Source organism: Pleuronectes platessa, chromosome 5 (genome assembly GCF_947347685.1).
Source record: "Pleuronectes platessa chromosome 5, fPlePla1.1, whole genome shotgun sequence".
NCBI classification, from domain to species: Eukaryota; Metazoa; Chordata; class Actinopteri; order Pleuronectiformes; family Pleuronectidae; genus Pleuronectes; species Pleuronectes platessa.
Genome location: NC_070630.1, coordinates 8,458,562 through 8,481,021, shown reverse-complemented (window position 1 = coordinate 8,481,021; position 22,460 = coordinate 8,458,562). Strand labels below are relative to the sequence as shown.

Below are 22,460 nucleotides of genomic sequence, written 5' to 3'. Positions count from 1 at the left end.
CATCCTGTCTCATTTGCCTTGAGTTTCATCTGATGAGCCCTACAGCCTCTTATAACTCAGCCCTTCATCCACACACATCTTAACCCCTTTTTAACTACGAGCTACTTAACGCCGTTTATTACAATAAAGTGGACACTGTTAGGATGATTTTTTAATGCAACTTTACTTTCAATGTTTAAAGGACGGATGACACTTCCTCCCACTATTTAGAAGCTGGAATATACAGTATATACAAACACTGCCATCTTGTGACAATGGTGTCATTTGAACCCAGAGTCTGCCCAGAAAAAAACAATAAAAGAATATCATTAGTCATGTTATTCTCATCAACATCACTAAAACAAAAGTCCAATATATGTCTCAATATAATTAATGCCTATGCTTTGTGTAAGCACAGTGAGGAGATATAACACATACTTGCTCAATGTCAAACTTAAAAAATGTGTTGTCATTCTCTGTCCGTTTAGCGTTTAAACCACAACCTTCAATCAGGAGCAAAACTTTGTTTAACCTGAAAATAAATAATAATGTGACATTTATCAGGGGGATAATCGGTATCAACTGATGAGCATTTGTATCTTGATATCATTTTTGGCCATAATATCAATAAGCAATAATTACCTTTGGATAGATAGATAGATAGATAGATAGATAGATAGATGGATACCCTATTAATCCCGTGGGAAATTCAGAGCCATCATGTCGTCTTTCTTTATATTAAAGTCAATGGTTTAAACCATTTATACATTATTATCAAATTGTATCACCTTTAGTCAATTATTCTAACAATAACCAATTATTTTTTCAATGTATTTCAACCATTTTTACACATTACTTTCTAAAAGCCTTTAATTCATTACCGTTAGATGACGGCTCAGGCTGCCCTGCTGGCAGGCTAACGAGTTTTTTCAAATGAATTAAGCATCAATGTTTCAACATGCAGAAGAGAAACTTCACTAATGAACCCAGGGCTCTTGTATCCCTCGGGGAATCAGTGCTGCACGTTGTAGCTCCTCTCTCCACAGCCTCTGAGGCCTGAATTCAACCTCAACATTTCACTTTTACAGCTCTGCAGCGGCTCTGCCCATCATCTGGACAAAGCCAATGCCACTGATCCCTCTTAACGGTTTATTGGCTCCTGCCACAAACATTCACAATCTCAAGCTGTTTATAGAGTTTCTGTGTCATCTGGGCTTCTTGCAAACAGCTGGAGTCACTCCAGGCTCAGCGGTGACCCCTGATGGCACTCAGCCAGAGCCACAGCTGGCCTGGGTTTAATTCCAGATGTGAAAGGAGCTAAGAAACGGTATCTCAGGTCCGCTCCTGCTCCCAGCACAGTGACAGGGAGACCTCTTAATTTCAAGTACTGCCAGCATTTACTGTACATTTCGTTTTATGATATTTCGTTTTTTAAGTTCAGCCAATACCTTTGGGATTTAGCAGGTTAATGTGATTCTTTTCTAACCTCTTCATTTGCCCATAAAGAAATAGCTGAGTATGCTGTGATTGTTTAATTGTGTATTCTGCTTTCTAGCTGTAAGACTTCAACCCCCTCAGCTAAATTCCAGCCTGCAGTGTTTACAGTCTGTCTTTACAATAATTACGCACCCTTGTTTTCTAATGCTTCAAATTCAGCTCACTCCGTCGCACCACAGGGACAATTTACGCTTCATTCCAGGTACAATATGCGACTCTGCTCACGTCTTCCCACTAAACTTATGTCCAACAGCGTAAACATTGTAAATGTATGTGTGAATGCAGTTAGACAACAAATCTTTAACTCTGCTGATGCCCAGAAGGAGATTCTGTAGAATCTCGGGTCACCCCACCAGCCTTGAACGCTCTTGTATTTACACCAGCAGAACATGAAACTGCGGTTTTCAGCCTCAGGGCTTAGGAAGCCCAAGGGTCATCTGACGGTGACAAACAGGAAAACAAACATCACATTTTCTTGATTTAAAGTTACTCAAACTGCTTTTCTGGTGCAATATTAAATCATTTGTGTCGCTAAAAACATCTTAAACCGGGGAAGAAACTCAATCTTTGCTTTAAGAGCTAACACTTTACAGAAGTAGATTTCAATTTAAAATCCTAAACATAAATGGATGGGAATCACTGAAATAAGCAGTAGGTGGTGGGGGGTGGCGTTTTCATGCGATTGCCAATGAGAGAACTTTCAAGATAACAGCATATAAAAAAGTTTTAATGCCACAAGAACTCAGAGGTTCAGAAATGAGAAGAGAGTTGGCAAATGGGGATAAATAAATTCTGCTATTTCAGGAGAGAAAACCCTGTTTGATTTCCTTTAAAAAAAAAGCTCAATAAAACAAGTATTAATTCCCTTGTGCTAAAATGCATTGTCAAATTAATAACATCACACGACCATTTGATTTTCATTTATTCATTTTGTAAATTCGAAATGATAAAATCTCTTTTATTGTCCAATTACATGCCGTGTATTATTTGATTTATTGTTCATTGCTCAATTTATTATGACTGTTTGAAATAATTTCAGGGGGCATTATAATCTGAGAGTTTAATGGTCGAGCCACTGTCGTGTGTTGACCACTGAAGTAATAACTAGAGTCAACAGCGAACATAATCCAACCAAATATGATGTTGTAAAAAAAATTGTAAAGAAATGTAAATAGCTTTGAAGCTCATATGTGATGTTTAGCCTGCAAAAAAAAAAAGACCACCTCTGTAACCCCTCCACCTCCAGTCTAACCTCTGCCTTCAGTCCAACGCCACACTCAGTGGAGGAGCAGATTGAGTGGGAGCCGGCGTTAATGTAATCTCCTCTGTTTAATTAGAGCGTGCGTGGTGGGCAGCTAAAGCAAACCACATTACCCACCATCTGGTGGGCAGCAGCTCTGCTCTTACCCACCCTCACTATCATTAGCCTGTACAAGACAAGACACAAACACATACATGACAGCTATTTATTCATCCTGCCACTTCCAATACAGACACCACTGCATACCAGTTAGAGACCGTGACAAGGCCGCTCTCTCGTTCGGGCCCGTCACAAATCACATTGTCCTGTAATTACAATATGCCGCACAACAACACATCACATTTAAACAGTTGTCAGAAACTACAATAGACACACACTGTCCAGCACAGTAACTGGTTTTGTCAGATAATTCATCTCCTCTTTTTATCAAGTGTGACCCCACGTCCCGCAGGAGAGTTCATTCAAAATACTGAACTCTGTACCAGCAATAAATCACCATACATTTTATATTGCAAACTCTAGGATGAACCTGACACTTCTGTATATTTACACCGAAATTCATCCAGAATTCACTGAGCTGTCACAAAAAACACTAAACTGACATATTCAAATAGACCAGAAGAGGGCAGTATGCTACCACAGCTGACATGCAGATCAGATTGTGTGAGTGTCTGGAGCTCAGAGGATTTACTGCTCCATGGAAGGCAGAGCTCACTGGCAGCCAGCAGAGCAACACAATTATTGAATCACACAGAGAGAACCTGGCAGGCTGTGTGTGTGTGTGTGTGTGTGTAGATACAGATCAGTGGGCTCTGTGCTGAATCACGACCTGGAGCTTTAGAGGGTTTGTTTAACTTCTTGAGCAGACGATTGGGTCACGACACTGAAAACACTCGAACAACAACCCCCTTCCTGCTTGGAGAAAGTTAAAGGTCCAATCAGACCATACCTTTTACAAAACGCAAGAGGTTAAAAATAATAATCTCACCCACAGTCTTGTTTATAGGACTTCTTTTCTTTTTATTGCCCTCTCAGATGTATGTGGTACAGTTATTGATTCTGACCCTTTGACTGCTCCATATTGGGTCGGGCCAACCAAACAGTTGTTGAGGCTTTTTTCCGCAGTGCTGGCTCGATAACAGATTCTCCTCACATGGAAAAATCTCCGTTATCAACATCTCATAAATGCCGGCTGGACGAAGTAATGACACACCTCAAACAGCTAAGTTATTACCACCCGAAGCTGGGCCAGAAAAAGTTTTCATAAAACCTGTCGTATCTCCAAAGTGGAACAAATTCAATTTTTTACTGTGCAACACAACAAATCCCCCCCTATGTGTGACAGTGGATCTGTGAGGATGGTTGGTTTGCTGGTGAACAGCTTACAAGTGCAATCGCAAACAAACCTTTAAGCAATAGATCTTACAATATTAGATATTTAAATACAGCACCTGTATTGTATTTATACTGTGTTAAAAACTAGCCTCCAGCTTTGTTTAGAAAAGATTTCCAACCAGGATGTTTAGAGATATTTCTGTACTGGACCAAAATAGCTTCAAAACTTGGCTCCTTCTTACTATTACAAGTCACAAACCCAAATAAGCAGCTGAAACAGGATGACTGCAGAGGAAACCATTAATAATGAATTCTTGGTAAAAATGTTGAGGTACAAGCACAATGAGTAGAAGTCATATGAATTCAAACCACACAACCTTAACAAGTATGTGCACAGGCTGTATTTAACAGTGTTGAATTAATGGTTTGATATTTAGCATAATTATTAGCTCATTTGCTTTCTTGCAGAGATTTTGAAGAAAAACTGTTGTGTATGTGCCAGGAGACGGTTAGCTTAGCTCAGCATAAAGACTGGTAGCTTGATACAGGCTTGGGAAATAAAACAATATCAATAATCAGTGCAATAAAGTTTTCCTCAACAGCAAGTTTTAAAAGAGTTAAAAACCACAATGAATAAATTTGTCTTTAAATATTTAAATATCGATATCGATTGATAAGAACATTTTTGTCTTGATAAAACGTTTGTCCTTCTCACTCAGCCCTTGCCTGCAATAACCAAAAGGTCAAATTATTAGCTAACTACCAAAAATGTCCTGCAAAATTAAAGCTTAGACTCAGTCTTGATGTTTCTAAGCTAAGCTAACTGGCTGCTACCTTGAGTTCTTATCGTCAATCAATCAATCCATCAATTCCTTCTTTAATTCCTTAATACCAGCCTAGAGGAACCCATATGAAACATGGTGGTGTTCAGGAAGGGGTCCTTGAACTCATCTAACCGCGTGCTGTGGAGTTTACGAGACAAAAATCATCCACCTCTGCATTTCATTGTGTGTTTGCTCTGCCTACATCTGTGGGCTCTCCAAACTTTAATGGCCACCTCTGCAGAGAGTTCAAGGCCGACAGCTTCAATAACACAACTCTGATGATAACCTAAAACATCAATAAATCCGTTTTTAAATGCCTCTGTGCAGGGTGGGACTCCGACAAAGAGCTGTGCAGACAAATGCTGGACAAACGGTAAAAAGAAGCCTCCCTCTCATGTGTTGTTCAGGGTTTGGACAGAGTGCCACATGTACTAATGGCCCAGATAAGAGTGGAGCGGATCAAATCTCCCGACACCAACCAGGGAAAACGTTTCCCCCTCAGAGCAGACAGAGACAGATACAGCTCCAAACTGAGCTGCAGCCTCTTCACAGTGGAGCCTCAGACTGTGCTACATGAATAAATGAATGAAAGTAGTCCACACCAGGAAGTCTGGGAGAACCCGACACCCCCCCCGATGCGCTCGCAAAGGGGGATTGACACATGAATCTCAATTTCAAATCAAAGACATGAATATAAGCCAAAATGTGGCAGTTACTCGTTGAATATATATTTACTTTAGTGATATTGATATAGGTTTAGTGGCCAGGACAGATTTTGTGGTTGTTTCTCATAATATTAACGGATATGTTAGACAGTCTATCACACATTCACAATATCATTTTAATCAATATAACAAATGCATTACATGCATTGAGCGAGCGAAACGTTACCTGGGAGGTGACTCAGATGTTTGTGGAGCCTTGACTGTGTGGGGAACATTTCATTTCATATCCTCTTCCTCAGATTCATAAGATGTTTTGAAGTTATTCAAGTGTGTTCTCTCTGTTGAGGTCACAGGAGAGTTTAAAACCACAACCTTCACTCTGGAGCAAATATCTGTTTTTTAACTTGACATTTATTGTGATAATTATCAATATCTAGTGATTTTTGTCCATTTCATCTGGGGCCATCTTACACAACAGTGCAAGCTGCAAACTGTGAAAGCTGACCTTCAGCGAGGCGTTGATTTTATTGCATGCCCATTTCAGGGGAGGCAGTTTACAGTGTGGTAATGTACTGGTACAAAAAATACATATAAAAGCTTTTTGTCCGCCCTGCATATATGTATATACATATATTCACAAAATGACAGGAGATCCTTATAATAAAGAAATATATAAAAATGTTTAATCTACAGTCATAATTTCTCAAAAGCCCTAGATGAAAATTTTCAAATTGCTTGTTTTGTCTGAAAGACGGTTTGTACTGTAGATATATTAGTATATAAAGGGTTTTAAGTAACAGTGAAAGAACATATGTGCATATCATGTTATTTGAGAAGCTGGCGACAGACATTTAGAAAGTTTATTAGATAAACGACAGCTTTCAAAAGTCTGATTGTTTTTCTTTTGATCAACTTAATTTTTAACTAATCATTTCAGCACAAATATGACAACATACTTGCACAGCACAACAGCACACAGCTCTGAAAATACATGAATCCAACACTTCTCTGTAACAAAGACTGAACATTAATACCTTCATAAAAAGGTAGGATTTACTGCAGGGTTGTTCTACTAAACTACAATAGTTAAAGCTAAACTACAGTAATAAATAGCAGCTGAGTGTAAAATGCTTAAGTGGATTTAATGCATTTTCATTTAGAAGTGAGGATCCAAATGAAATGTTTGTCTTTTTGTTGGTTTGCCTGTTAAATCATGAAGCACAAAAGAAAACAGCATCAAATCCTGGTAAAACCGACTTAAAATACAAAGGCAAGTTGCCAATTTGATAATTCGGGACTATAAAAAAAAGATGAAGGTAAAATAAAACATCGATCCGGGGTAAAGGGAAATATTGTTGAATTAAAATGACTTTATTCATCTTCCTCAAATGAAGCCTAACACAGTGAGTCCAGTTAGCGGCAGCTCTGTAAATCACCGTTTAATCGGCTGACGGAGAAGAAGTTCACCAGAAGAGGGAGCCATTAAAAACCCTGTGGATTGACAGCGCCTCTGTCCTCAGTGCTCCTCTGTTTACCTCTGCTGCAGTAAATTATCAAACATTATTAACCTCCAAGCCCTGGTGATATGAATCTCAGGTGTTGATCCATCACACACGATTTACACCAGTGCCGCAATGCTCATTACTCTGTGTTTGATTTCCAAATAATTCCGTGGCACCTGTTTGATGAGCCAAGTAGATCTGGGACATTTCTCCGATTCGGCCCCGAGAGGGGGACGAGGGAGGAATTTTCTGGCTGGCAGTTGTTCCCTTCACCTGGACTCTCGCTAATCAGACAGCTTGCATGTGGGAAAACGTCATCAACGACCTCTGTATCAAATGTTCCTGTTGCTACCAGGATCTAATTACTAGCAATATCTTTTCTAAATTAAAAAAAACGAATCTCTCTTTCAGGAAATCAAATGAAGACATGTTTTGATCTTTCACTGAGCTCCTTTTTCTCACCGTGCTCAAATCGCACGTCATCCTCAGCTCAGTTGTTAATTATTTTCTACTATTTTTAGATGATTTCATTTTGAAGCCACCTGCTCTGACTGAGCTGGGGGGGGGGGGGGGGAGAGACAGAGAAACAATATTGTCAAATAACAGAGAGACTGTGAGCCGGTTAAAAGAGTGAAGAGAGGAGAAAGTCATCTGTGAGAGCCAGCGGACAGAACGGACTTCATTTAGGTCTCGAGTGTTGAGAGACAACGGCTTTGGATTCCAGATGATGGGGATTGACGTGATGTGAGACTTTTCAACAATCCGCAATAATGACCTTTTCTCAGAAGCTACAAAGTGTCTCAGGTAATCACACGTCTCGGGTGAAAATGGACAATCTTTTGGCAGAGGTAAAGAGCGTCACCTAGCAACCCCGCCTGGTGCCCTATCAATAGTCAGCTTGGAGGTATCTCTGGAGATTCTCCCCCCCTTACAAAGACCCGGTTCAGCTTCCAAAGGCCCCCGTAACCCCCCTGGACAAACAACAGCCTCATTCTCTGCACCACTGCTGACCTCATTGTCTCTTTGTGAAGGGAAAATCCAGAGTTGCATTCTGTTAAATGGCAAATGGTGCGTCCACTGCGAGCGGGACAGACCTCTCTACCTCCGGCGCAGGCCCACCGATGACCACGGACACCGCTGCCTTTTCCTCAGGACTGTATGCGGGGAAAAAATGGTAAGAAAAGGGGACAAAATATTCACTTCACCTTGCTCCATCTGTCTAATGGAAGCTGTACTGACAACACCGCCTTTCTCACATTGTTAGCTTCACTTGCACACTCCCAATTTGTGCCAGCAGCTGCTGTTTACACATGTAGTACTAACTTCAGACTCGCATCACACTTGTATCCGTCAACCTTCCTTATGTTTTAGTATTTCTTACCATTCATGTGCATCTTATGACCTGCAGCGGATCTCTAAACTGCTCCTGCACCACATACAACACACACTAATTCCAGGAGCCAAAATTACATGTCTCACTACACTCAAATACTGCGGCAATAGAAAGAGAGCAGATGCTGTGGCGTTGATTTAGATTTTGTACTGTAATTCTATTATACAAAGTCCTCTGTCACATCTGTAGTATGGAGCACTTCATTATAATTACTGTACTACTTTCAATATGTTTATGGAAAACAGATGCTCCAGGGACAGGGAGTACAACAAAAAATAAACTCACACTCTAACGATGCAACCTTACTGAAGACAACAGGACATGTGTTTTAAACTGATTTTAAGACAAGCATGAATAGCAATGCTTCAGCTTCACACACACCTGTACACAGCTAGAGCTCCATCCATCTGGACTGGTCAGTGGCAGCTCATATCCAGGATTACTGCGCTCCTAATTAAACCTGACAGAGCCTGACAGGTGCAAAGTTGTTGAGGAGCAGATGGTCTCTAGGTCGTATTTGTTGCAAGAAGAAAACTTCCCGAAACTTTTCTCAAACTGTGGACAAGCTGTAAATGAGGTATGACGTGCCTGCTGTCGTTCTTCTAGAGTCTTGATGGAGACACATTATCAGTGATCGAGAACCCGACGGCCGTCAGTCATCCTTTTCACTCGGAGAAAACCGCAGGAGTCGCAGGGACCAAAAGAGTGCAGGGCTGGTTAAAAGGGATTCATTCTACGACTCACGGTAAGAGCCGGCGGTGCACAACTTAATGTGCATCAAACCTCTGACTGATACAGCAATACTGCTTCATTAGAGCCACAGAAATAAATAAATAACACACACATCAGTTCTGTCAAAGCACCTAAATGTGAAGAATACGCCTGAGTAAATAAAACAGACTGAATCTGCAGTGTAGTTAGAGGAAGTCTGGTAAAGAAGCATTTTTCTTATAAATATAAATGAAATCACTGTGTAGATTTACATTTCAACCCTCAAGTGTTGCATGTACATATCATGGTTTATTAATTTCCATCTCTCAGTGCATAATGTGACATTTAATCATTCCTCTCAGCTCATATCTGGGATCAAAGGTGGTTAACTGGGGTCTTAACTGTCGCTTCAGCTCACAGGCTGGTGAGGCTGCTGGCAGCGCTGTGTGCAGTTGGGCTCCTGGGAGGTTTAGCTGTAGGTGTCTGGTTTCTAGGTGAGTCACTCTCTCTGAGCGAGAATCGTTCAAACGAGCTTTTCAGTTACGAGTAACCGGGCATTAATGTGTAAAACGTCCCAATTACAGCGACTCAAGCTCCCCTTCAAAGAAGAGCTTGACTGATCCTGGATTCCTTCGATGATGATTTGAAAGTTTTATAAATTTGATGGAGAGCCACAGCTAATTATCTTTATCACTGAATTATCTGCCAATTATTCCCTCGGCTGATCAATGATTGCTTTGGTCCATAGAACATAGTAAAAAACTCAAAACAGTCCAGAAATTCATAATATCTTAATGTAAGACAATGAAACGCTTTTTCTTCTTTTTGGGACGTTAGAACCATCAAATGTTGAGTCAATTGACCCGTTTAAGAAATATCTGTCGATTAATCTCCTCGATAATTGGCCAATTCTGTACTAAAATGTCTTATTTGTCAAAACCTTGTCATCTGCATTATTGGCTGATATATTTGAATGTTTAAAATGATTAATTATTCCTGTTTTTCCCCCGGCAAACTTTTTTATGGAACATGTCCTTTGAATCATTCAGGAGCAATCCCTTGTTTTACCTATTAGAGTAAAGTTACTCTCTGTACCAATACTGATAAAATTCAAAATGTCCAGAGATTGTCAAATGAGATATGTTGCCCTTGATTCAACTTTTCCTGCATATAGTCTACTAAACTTTAGAAACAATGAAAATGTTCCTGCTGCACATTAAACAACCGACTTACTATATGTTTTCTACATAAAGTCAAACTCCTGCTGAGGCCTTCCTCCTCCCAAAGTGCAGTGGGACTCGGGGACACAAAGGAGACGACTTTCTGCAACGTGACAGAGGACATTTCCATCTCCGACCCCAGGAAAGGTCTGTGTTCCTCCCTCTGTTGGTATTTGTTGGAGTCAGGTAATTTACTTTATTGTTTTATGAATAAACAAACAGCGCAGGGTTGTGTGGTTGCTGAGCTTAATGTTATGCGAGTCATCATCCATCTGCATCACGGTTCACCTCCTAAGTGATTTTCAGTTGAACAGTAACAAAATTAACATTCATTAGCTGCTTCTTGTTGCCTTTTGTTCACTCTTGAGAGATGCCCATTGACTGACACTAGAACATCACACATAATGATGTGTTTGTGTTGACTACATTAGCATAGATGGTCAGGTTTTTCTCTAAATCATTTCCCACTCATAGAAGCGGCTCGTTCATTACTGTTGCCTGAGAGCTTGTCTCTGGAGGGATTTTCAATCAATCAGGTTCAGTGTTTTACAGAATCAGCCCGGAGAACTCCCTCCTGGAGATCCAGCTGGGGAAGCTGCCCACCTGGCTGCCCGTGTGTTACGAGCGGTGGAACTCTTCGCTGGGAACGCTGGTCTGCAGACAGCTGGGTTATCTGAGGTTTGCACTCCTGACAGAATCACCCACCACCTCAGCACCGACTGAGACCTGAGCGCCCACTCACCCGCTATCTTTTAGTTTAATATTAGCCTGCTTTGTCAAGGCTGAAGGCTCTGCTTATTTATGATCTAGTAATTCCTCATTTGCAATCTTGCTTCACATCTTGTGAGTCTGAATTATCTTTATATTCACTTCCGCCCATTTTGCGTTTCTCTTCTGTTACCAGACTGACCAAGCATAAAGGAGTGAACCTAACAGACATCGGGCCAAACTACACGGATGGCTTTATACAAATTACCTCGGAGCACAAGGGCAGACTGGAGAATATGTGGCAATTCAGGTAAAGCAATCTGTCCGAGGACATCTCCTCATAATGATGCAGAGAAAACTGTGGCTACTAACACATTAATTATGCATCATTAGTTACCTAATTTATTTTCATTTAGGGGGAGCTGTGTCACAGGGAAGGTTATCGCCTTGCAATGTTTTGGTGAGCGAATTAAACTTAACTTTTTGTTTGACTTTGCAGATAACACAAAGCCCTCTAGTTCTTACAAGTCTTATATCAGTGGCAGAGAAAGTGATTGATGCCACTTGCTGCGGCGCTGACCAATCTCACTTTTGCTTTTTGATAAATGGATCTCCGTTCAGAGTGTGGGACACGAGCAAAGTTGCCCAGGATAATCGGGGGAGTGGAGGCGACGCTGGGCAGGTGGCCGTGGCAGGTCAGCCTCTACAACAGCAACCGTCACACCTGCGGAGGCTCCATCATCACCAGTCAATGGGTAGTCACAGCGGCCCATTGTGTGCACAAGTAAGACTTCAGGCTTTATGAGCACTAAAGGTCAGAGGTGCAGCATCTGTGAGCGGGAACAATCCGTCATTAACATCCCACTGGACACATGACAGTTCTCTCTTATCAGTATCTGCCTCCTCTTCTCTGTTGTTGAATGGCAGCTACAGGCTGCCTCAGGTCTCCAGCTGGGTGGTGTATGCCGGCATTGTCACGCGCAGCTCGGCTAAAATGCCTCAGCACACAGGACACGCCGTGGAGAAGATCATCTACAACAAGAACTACAACCACAGGAGCCACGACAGTGACATAGCCCTGATGAAACTGCGGACGCCGCTGAATTTCTCAGGTCAGTGCTAGAACTTCCTCACAAGATTTGTACACAACAAATGACATGAGATCACAGCACTGCAAAACGGACGAGTACTACACACAATCTCAATACTATGGTCTCTGGTTACAATTTTACTGTCATGTGCTCAACCAATACCTTTTGTAATACTGTTATACTGACTGTCTTCAGTATAATAAACCTAGTTAAGTTGCTGTATATAACTAACAAGTTCCTTCAAATTCAATCAGGCTGCACCAAACCAGATTTTTTCCCCAAACAAGAACCATTAAATATTCCCTGTGAAATAAGTGAAAATGTAAAAAAATTGAAATCTTTATCATCTGGATCTGCACCAAGATTGTAATGGTTTATTTCCCAACCTAAATCCTTCCACCAAGTTCTGACGTAATCAGGGTCCAGTAGTTTTTGTGTAATCCTTAAAACTAACAGACAAACACAGGTGAAAACATAATCTCCTCGTTGGAGGTAATTCCTGATCATTGCCAAAGGTGCAGGGTTTATTATCCTCTGTGACATTAATGACACAATGATTTAAATTATGAATCAAACGGATAAAGGATTTCACATCACAAATCCCTTTCTACAGCATCTAATAAAACTGATTCTTTATATAAATTCAAATCTAGGCATACAATCTCAATAAGGTTTAAAGATTCCCTGCAGACATGTTAAAGTAACTATCCTGCTAAAGTAATCATTTTGCTCTAATGGTGTTCCCGTAAAAAAACATCATCTTAAAATCAAATCTACTTCTCCCTCTCTGAAATGCAGTATCTTTAAATGTGCTAAAATAATTTTCATTTTCAAAATGAACTACTGGGTGATGTCTGTTTAAAGTCTCTGAGTGGATGCACAGTGGAGGTTTCCTGTTTCCACATCACACAACTGAGAGCTACACACTGGACCGCGATCAGCTTCCACGTCATGAATCACTCTTGTTTGTACACGTCTTAAACTGAGATTTCCGGTGAACTCTGAGAAAAAATCTCCTCTCAGCAGATGAATGTGAAAAACAGTGTTCTAGTGTCAAACTCTGCACATACATCATCCTGCACAGTGAAGCTCAGACTTCCAGGGGACACAGCCATAAGCAAACACATTTCTGAGTGAAGGGGGACTTAAGGGCCCTACTTAAACCTGACTTGTGAACCTGACTGTAGTCAGAGAACAAGGTAAACTTGAGGGAGCCCGACGCAAGACGAATACACAACAGGAGATAAAGCAGCATGTGGATATCTCTGTAACAGCCTGAAACAACGGCCTTGGAGAAAGAATGTGACGGAAATAATAACTTATTCTGTTGGAGGAATTTCCATAAAAAAAGGCTAAACATATATATTTTCCCTCTTTTAACAAGATACTATCAGGCCGGTCTGCTTGCCTCAGTACGACTATGATCTTCCAGGAGGTACGCAGTGCTGGATTTCCGGATGGGGATACACACAACCTGACGGAGGTAAGATGCTGCTGCAGTGCTCCAAGTCAAATTTACTACTGCTCGTCTAACTGCATTGACAAATGAGCCTTAAATATGTATTTTTCCCTCTCAGTCCAGTCACCCGACACCCTAAAAGAGGCACCAGTTCCCATAATTAGCACAAAGAAGTGTAACAGCTCCTGCATGTACAATGGAGAGATCACGTCACGGATGCTTTGTGCCGGATACACAGAGGGAAAAGTGGACGCATGTCAGGTCAGATGTATGTTTTGAACACGACCCTGCAGAAATAAAGATTCATCCTCTTTTCTGATTGGCGGACAATGGAATGGTTGACATGCTGAAAACTAGGTCTGTCTATAATGAACAGTGTGTGTTTACCTCACTAGGGGGACAGCGGGGGGCCCCTGGTTTGCCAGGATGAAAATGTCTGGAGGCTGGTAGGGGTCGTCAGCTGGGGGACAGGATGTGCTGAGCCCAACCATCCGGGAGTTTACACCAAAGTGGCGGAATTCTTGGGATGGATCTACAACATGATTGAGGTAAAAAGAATTTTAAGAATTTCTTTTGAAGAATTCAAATATTTGAACAGTACTGTTGGTGTATTTGAGTGGAATTTGTGGCTACTTGATACTTTTACTCCACAACATTACAGAGAATTATATTTACATTACATTTATACAATGTACACTATTATTTCATGAGGCTTTGTCTGCCACTTACAACTACTTCTGTTATCGATGATATTCATTGATACTCTTTAGTTATTTTCGTGTTAACTTATTCCCAGAACACTAAGGTGACATCTTGCAAATATTAGTTTTGTCACTACAACACTCCAATTTACTATATAAGAGCAACAAAGGCAGGAAATCCTCCAATTTAAGAAGATTGATAAAGCAAAAGTTTGGCATATTTTCATGAAAATAAGGGAATTATGATTTATTAAATATCAAAACAATGTAAATCTATGAGGCTGCACACTAGAGGACCCAAGTGTGCAAGGAAGCTTGACAGTGACATTAAAATGTTGCTCACACAGTATGTGATGCCTCAGCAATAGAGACAATCCAATAACCAATCTAATTTAATTAATTTACATTTCGCTGATACTGTTTTTGTTTAAGTGCTTTAAAGCCCTTTTAGAATACAGGATCTATCTTATGGAGTGTGTTCAAATCCTCATTTTTACACAAATAAAATAAGACAGTACACCACTGCAGAAACAGCAGATATCTCTATAATTTCACACACAGCCTAGCCTGACGTTGTCATACTCAGCAGTTGTAGATTGAATGTTTGAAACTTCACAATGGAGAATAATTACTGTTTATTTGAACACTGACTGCTAACAATGACTGTTTGTCTTCGCAGGATTACTGAGGAGAGCTCCTGGTGAACGCAGCCTGCTGCTGATATTACTGTTTGACACACTGGGAGAAAAATGACAGTTCATATTTATACTTTAAGTGTCTGTGACATGATGTACACGTAGAGACAGAGTGGACACTTCAAGATGCATTTTTACGTTGTATTTTTCATGTACTATATATATATATATAAATTAAGCCTATTACTCAACTGTGTCGTATCATTGATGTTTTTTTGAGCTGCAGTTCTCCCTTTGACCGCTAGGTGACATCCGCAGTACACTTCCTGTATACACCATCTATTCTACTCCATAGCAACACACAACGTTCGCCGAGTGGTAGCTAGTTGTAGCTTGTTACATGTTTGCTAATGCTCTATAATATTTAACTTCTAGCCACTTATGTATATTTATCTTTTTGTTTTCATATCTGAGCGCTAGCTAGCGGCTAATTAGCGGTAGCGCGGTCTACCTCCACAGTGTTTGGAGTTCTAACCATAGATATGGTTCTAACATCTACCTTTAAAAATGGAGACAGCAAACTCAGATGGTGGGAGCGGCAGCTCGTACAGGCACTTCCGGTGGCAACAGGAAGTGCCACTGATTCGGGAAAGGCAGTTGCCGCGATTTGAGGCAGATGTCAGATGCCACAGCTGTTTGGGGGCATCTGCCTTGTTTGTGACATATTCAGGGAGATTTCAACTAGTTTGTGAACATTAACTTACTTGTTATTGATCCGGGGGATAGATGGTCTTTCCCAGTAGAGACAATTTCAAGGTGTGTCAAGCTTGTTTCTAAATATCATCCCGTATTTAGAAACAAAAGCACCCGTCCCGTATTGAGCTGAAATGGGACGCACTTTGTTCCGTATTACTGGGAGATTTATAAAATGGTCAGTAAAAGGCCAATGGAAAATGAATAACAGGGCGCTTTATATGAGCATTTACAGTAAACTTGTTCCCAGGCAATGTCCTGCTCTGGGATCAGTGAGCTGACAGCATATTCACACACGAGTACGATGATACAGAATACGCTCATCCCATTGGTCGAGGAGGTACTGTTGCTCCCGGAGAAGATAGTGGAAGATAAGTAAGTATAAGGAGAAGATAGTGGAAGACAACAAAACAGCATGGGTGACAGTGACACAGACGCCGACACTGCTTTACGGGGCGGTACAGCTTCGAGCAGCAATACGACTCTTATAGTCAGGTGGCTTAACGAGTATTTTCGACATTACCGTTACCGGGCGGACAAAAGCACCAAATTTTGCATGAGGCTTCCTTAGGGCTTGGTAGTCACTTTTAGCCTAGGAGCCACCCCTCCCCCCTCCCTATTTAATATTTAAGGGTATTTTTCAGAATTCGGGCCCATTTTTCAGAATTCGGCCCATTTCTGTCCACAGACAGGGTGTAATTATATTAAAAACGAATTACATCTAATACATTTTAGATCCATTAATTAGTATAAACAAAAACAAGCCTAGACTTTTTTTATGGTTGCTCTTACTAATGATTTTAACACATTTTATTGGTGTTTAGTGGTACAATATCTGTGTTTTGGTGTTGTCCGCCACCATAGTTTTCACATGTCGTGCCATATCTCAAACATTATTTATCACCAGAGGGTGGGGGAGAGTCTGTGGGGGAGGGGGAGTTCGGGGGAGGGGGCAGCAGGGCATGTTTGGTGCTTTTGTCCAGCCTGTGTTAAGAATTGCAGGAAGGGACTCAAACGCAGACCCAATGCAGGAAAGAACTCAGAATTTATTCAAAAACAGTTAACACTCTCAGAAGTCCAGAACACATTTACATTTGCAAAGTGGTGAACAGTCCAGGTTTGCTTTGCCACAGCTGCAGTTGGAACAGTCTCCTTTGCAGGAACATTTAATGAGCTCCCTGCACGCTCTTGAAACTTCTGGAGTTGTCATCCAAACAGGCACCCATAAGTTGGATACCTTGTTCCAGGCATACTGTTGTGGAGAAGGAACCACCTGCTGTGTTTGTGTGCTGGTAGTCCAGATTCCTGCTTGATACACTGCTCGTCTCAGGTGCTGGAGCAGTGCATCCTGGATGGGTGGCAATTTGTCCATTGCCAGATTCTTCTTGCAGAAAAGTTCCTTTCTTGCTTCATTGACTGAGGTCAAAGGGCTGGTTTTGTCATACAGAATAACAGTCAGTCTCTCGAGCTTCTGGAATGATTCATCATCCAGTTCGAGCTGCTGGAAGGGATGGTTGGCCAGAAATACAAATGTCTCTGTAACATCTTCATAAGACTGCCAGGCTTGCCATACTGACTTCTTGCCTTTTCCATTGAATGCAGAGGTCGTGTCACAGCCAGAGTATGCATGGAACACAGGTAGGCCTTTTGATCGTGACTCCCCGAGGCTTGCACAGATGGTGTTGATGTGGTAAAACCTGTAATTCTTGCCCATACCAAAAGCAACCCAGATGTCGACCAAAGGTTGAGTCGCAAGCATGTCATGGAAGGTGCCAACAAGTATGACAATGACATCTGTATCCACTGTACGTACCAGGAACTTCGTCTCCCCTTGTTCCAGTGCATGAAGAATGTGGACTACAAGCCTCGTGTCTGCTTCCTCCTGATTGCAGTTGTTCATGGGGCTGCTGGAACCAATGGATACCACAGCTGGCCCTGATGTGGCGTAGACAGCCTTGTCTTGTGGCCAGCTAAACTCTTTAATCTTGGAAGTCAAAAAACCAAACAGTTCCTCCTTGTTCATTGAGTCCCGAAGGAAGTCCATCCAATTGCCAGGAAGCTTGGTATGACTTGATACTTTCCTTCGTACACCTGTGCCTCGCTTTTCTCGGGTAGACTCTTTCAAACTGTCTGTGGTGTAAGTGTCCCAAACAAGATCCAATCTTTTTGCATCCCGAAGCTGACTCTCTAGGTAAGGGATGAATATTGCATCTGCATACTCATCAAATGTGCTTACTCTGGTTGTGGGCAGGCAGTGGACGATGACGGCACCATCTAGGACTTTGCAGTTGTAGGTTGAAGGTGGCTCTGCTTGCCCAGGCTGGTCAAGACATTTATTTTTTATATTTATTTTACAGAAATGGGCCAAATTCTGAAAAATGGGCCCGAATTCTGAAAAATACCCTTAAATATTAAATAGGGAGGGGGGAGGGGTGGCTCCTAGGCTAAATTTGACTACTAAGCCCTAAGGAAGACCCATGCAAAGTTTGGTGCTTTTGTCCAGTCGGTATCGGTATTTTCGTTAAGCCACCTGACTATTACTCCTCCGAGAAAAGCAGAAAAGGATGCAAAAATACCAGGAGGAATGGGAACAAGCAAACACCAGGGTGGAAAATGTGTGCGAAAATATCTATAAAGCGCACTGCACGGTGTGCCGGTGCACTTTTTCTGTTGCCCATGGTGGGCTGAGTCACCCCACCAAGTTCTGTTTGCACTTTTGTTATTGCACAAAAAATATGCACTATTTCAGGATGGATGTTCTGCTTTCTATCTATTGTTTTATATTAATGTATACAGTTTTAAGTAAAGCAAGATAGGTTTCTGTTTAAGAAAGATTCGTACTTTATTCAGTTAATTTTGTTTATTATTAAAGGGAATTGCTGGATAATAATGTGTTTCCCATGTGTTCATGTCACTCAAAAATATGCATCTAAATCAATTCAGGATCAAATAGTTAAAAAATTGTTTCACTGACAAAAAAAGGGGCTAAAAAAATTCAGCACGCCAGGAAGGGTGAAGGCAGTCGGGTCAGCCAGCCCTACCAATGAGATGTCCCTTATTTATTTTTCAGAGAGTTGGCCACCCTAGTCAGGCTCTAGTGTTTTTTATCACAAATACTGAGTCGGTTGTACTTTCCGATCCACAAAACTGTCTCTGAGCAAATCATGTCAAGACTGCTCAGGTGATGTGACCTGTGTCTGAAGCCAATTGGAATGTTGTGTCTTTCTGTGAAATTACCTTTATCCAGGAGTTGAGCTGCTGTTAAAACGATGTACAACAATGTGGTAGGACTTGGCAATGATGTCAAAGGAACATGATGAATAATGACTGAAACTGGAACACTGCTTTCTTTTCAATGAGTTGTATAAAAAGACTAAAATTTGCTCTGACTTTACTCCTCTGTCTGAACTGATGATGGTGAGAAGCTGTTATCAATGTGTCATTAGCCAATTAATGTTCGTGCCTTGTGAACTTCAAAGAATTTGTAATATTAAAGTCTCTTTAACCCAGTCCTTACTGCAGTAGCTTTGCTATCTTTGACACATGTGAAACCTGCTGTTTGGGTCTGTTATTGCAGCTCTGTCGCCCTTTTCAAGGTTCCATTATTAACATGTATCATCACTGACACAATATGTCATTACAATAGACAATGCTTACATGTATTGCTTTAATTAAGTTATAATGATCTGCATTTTCACAAATTACTCAAAGCTTTAAAAAAAAGGCAATTATTTACATTCTGAATGTCTGTCAACAAAACAACATTTTTCAAGTTATACTTGAAATTACTGGTTAGCTAGGAAAGTATACTAAATAACAGTTTGCTTCAATATCAGTACATTTCACTTTATTTTAACAGGATAGGCCAACCTGTATCAATATTGCTGTCTATGGGGTTTTAACTGAATTCATATAAATACTTTAGATAAAGTTAGAGAAAAGTTAAAAAGTAGTAGGTCAGCAGCAGTTTGTCAGTTGTCTAGTTAGAATATGCACTGATGCTTTTACACCATAGAAGTTCATAACGCATAAACAAGAGTTTGAAGTTGAAGTATAACAATAAGTAATATAAAAAAAATGTATGGATGTCCTTGGAAATGCCTATGACATCCGGTCATACTGTTTATGATAGTAAATACAAATTGTAATTATGATAGTTATATGCAATGGGAAAGAAACATTTTGTGAGTCTTTCTTCACTGTTTTGTAACACACACACACTGTCATTGCGTTACAACGAAGACAGCTGCCTGAGCAGTGACATCACAGGCAGCGGTCTTCACACATCCGTTGCAGTTTCTGTTGACACCGGAAGTGTCTCCAGGGGCAACCGCAGCCACAACTTGAGTGTGTCCCTCTGACTGTAAAGATGTCCTCGGCCGGACGCAAAGAGGATGTCCTGCAGCAGGTGTCCCGGCTGTGGTCCATGATGGACGAGCTGTCCACCAGTGACCCCGCAGCTTATCGCAAGCTCATCCAGACTCAGCTGGAGGAGGGCGCGGGGTTCAGCTGCCCGCCGGAGCTCGACTCGTGTCTTTGCTCTGAGATGCTGGTGAGTTGACTGTGAACTTCTTAGAGTTTCTCCACAGATGTTTAAAAAAAGTTTGTATGAAACATTTGCTCCTCACGCCGGACACGTGATGTCAGAGCGGGGGGGGAGCTCAGGTGTGTCCCGTTAATCAGGGTCCGGTGCGAACAGGTGTTAAACTCAAACCTGGACCCAGCAGGTTCTGTGGCCTCATGAGGAAGTTCAGGACCTTTATTTCTTATTTTTGAACAAAACATTTTAAACGCCAGGTAAGATGAGGCACAAAGTAAATGATTATTGATTTATGGATCCAGATATGGGGATCAGTGGACATGACCGCCACTTGGACACAAGTCATGGGCTGATCACTGAGAGTGTCATTAAAGACCTTAAACACCTCATGTTCCCGTGTTCATCCCTGAAAATATGCCAATTACTATAGGCACCAGAATGTGTTATAATTGTGTAGTTAAGTGAAGGTGTCCAAAGTGACAAAGGTCAATCAAGTCCTCATATAATCACTCCTGTGGATCAGTTGATTAATCTACATATTATTTGGTGAGTAAGAAGGGAAAAGGGCGAATCATCACTTACTCTCAGAGGTTAGACCCTCTCATTTTTAACCATTTTTTACTTGAACGTTTGAGTACACTTTTGGATTATTAAAGTTGTTTCCATTTAATATTCTATCTGTCCACTTAATTATTCCTTCCAGCTCAGCCGCCGACCCTTAAAATACAAAACATTTGACTTTCACCACACACAGTGAGGCTGTCATACCTGTATCCTGTTATGGGTTAGAGATCAGGTTTCTTACAGACAGCTAATCTTTGTCCTCCACAGGAGCCGAACAAGGGGTTATTGTATCTCAACATATGCAGCTGGAAACGTGTGCCGGCGCCTCAGGATCCCAGCAAGCCATTACCTTTATGTTCAGGGAAACTGGAAACAGGCACAAGTGAAAGTCAAGGTGAATGAGGCGGCTGGATCATGTGTTTCATGATGTAAATGAGAAAACTACTGTTGCTGATGAATTGGATGTGTTTCCTCCTCAGACTTGTACACTGTGTTGGATGTGGCCTTAAACCCTGCAGTGCTGGAATCAGATAAGAAGGACAAATCTGATTTGTATACCCTGGCCCTGACCTTTGCCCAGCAGCAGCATGGGTTGAGGTTATCTCAGCAGTACACTGTCATCACATGTAGCCCACAAAGTAGTCAAGGTGACCTGAACCGCCGCCTTGGATTTCAGCAGTGGCCCACCAACGCCTCCAAACAACCCGACACAGGTAGAGCAATAACTTCCACACCCTCATTTATGCTTTAACTGTTTTCTGTTACTGCTGCAGGGGCATCATGTTTTACCCTGCAGCACTGTTTCTAATAATCCCGAGCACTTTTTTTTTTTACAGTCAGTCAAACCCCAGCTTCCCTCCTGCAGCAGATCGCCTCCCTGCGCTCGGAGCAACAAGACGACGAGCCGGCTGCACAAATTATCTGCAAGCCCGCGGAGAACAAGAAGAAGGATCTCATCCAGGTCATCTCCAGCACTTCTGTGCAGCCTCAGAAGCCAAGGCACCGGCTGGAGGTGAAAACTGATACAGCGGGGGTTCCTCGCAGCGTGGAGCTGACAGTGGAGCTGCCAACGGTTCACTCCACGTCAGATTGCCAGCTGAGGATTTCCAAGGTTAGCGGAAACACACTCCCCTGTACGAAGTTATAATAAACCCCTTTAGAATCCGGTGTGTGTCAGAGCCTAGTTGGATGTCATTAAAAATACACAACTGGCCTGTTCCTGCTGTTGTGAAGTGCTGAATCCATTTTCTTCTGCAGGAAGATGTGTTATTGGAAGTGGAGGATGTTTGCTATTTGCTCCTGGACTTTCCAGTAGCTGTGAATGAAGACACTGCGTCTGCCGTCTTTAACAAGAAGAAACGACAGCTTGCAGTGAAGGTGGATGTTCTGTGATCGTTTGATTTGATTGACAGAGAAGCGTAGAAGAGGCGATCAGTCCTCCTTGGAATCGGCTGAGGAAACTGTGAAGCTTAACTAGTGAATTCTGACACTGACTGTACCCAAAAATGAATTTACAAAAGAAAATAAATTCCTTTTTTGCAAAGCGAAAACAACAGCTGGTCTCTAAACTGGTTCTTCCATAAATATCTTGAATGTTTTTCTGTAACAAATACTGTATTTCA

The 22,460-nt window shown here is 41.5% G+C and overlaps 2 protein-coding genes across 2 annotated transcripts; both read left to right on the top strand.

The window, feature by feature from the left end:
• Positions 1-7,833: 7,833 nt before the first annotated feature.
• tmprss5 (transmembrane serine protease 5) lies at positions 7,834-15,034 on the top strand. The gene is made up of 14 exons (XM_053423308.1): positions 7,834-7,867; positions 8,095-8,237; positions 9,063-9,201; positions 9,581-9,661; positions 10,421-10,534; positions 10,930-11,065; positions 11,292-11,405; positions 11,512-11,555; positions 11,717-11,879; positions 12,023-12,207; positions 13,571-13,669; positions 13,764-13,906; positions 14,041-14,193; positions 15,026-15,034. The coding sequence occupies exons 1-14, from the start codon at positions 7,834-7,836 to the stop codon at positions 15,032-15,034; spliced, it is 1,557 nt and encodes a 518-aa protein (XP_053279283.1).
• Positions 15,035-20,091: 5,057 nt separating this feature from the next.
• On the top strand, positions 20,092-22,446 carry pih1d2 (PIH1 domain containing 2). Its single transcript, XM_053422797.1, has 5 exons — positions 20,092-20,286; positions 21,106-21,232; positions 21,318-21,551; positions 21,675-21,949; positions 22,096-22,446. The coding sequence occupies exons 1-5, from the start codon at positions 20,104-20,106 to the stop codon at positions 22,228-22,230; spliced, it is 954 nt and encodes a 317-aa protein (XP_053278772.1). The 5' UTR covers positions 20,092-20,103; the 3' UTR covers positions 22,231-22,446.
• Positions 22,447-22,460: the final 14 nt, after the last annotated feature.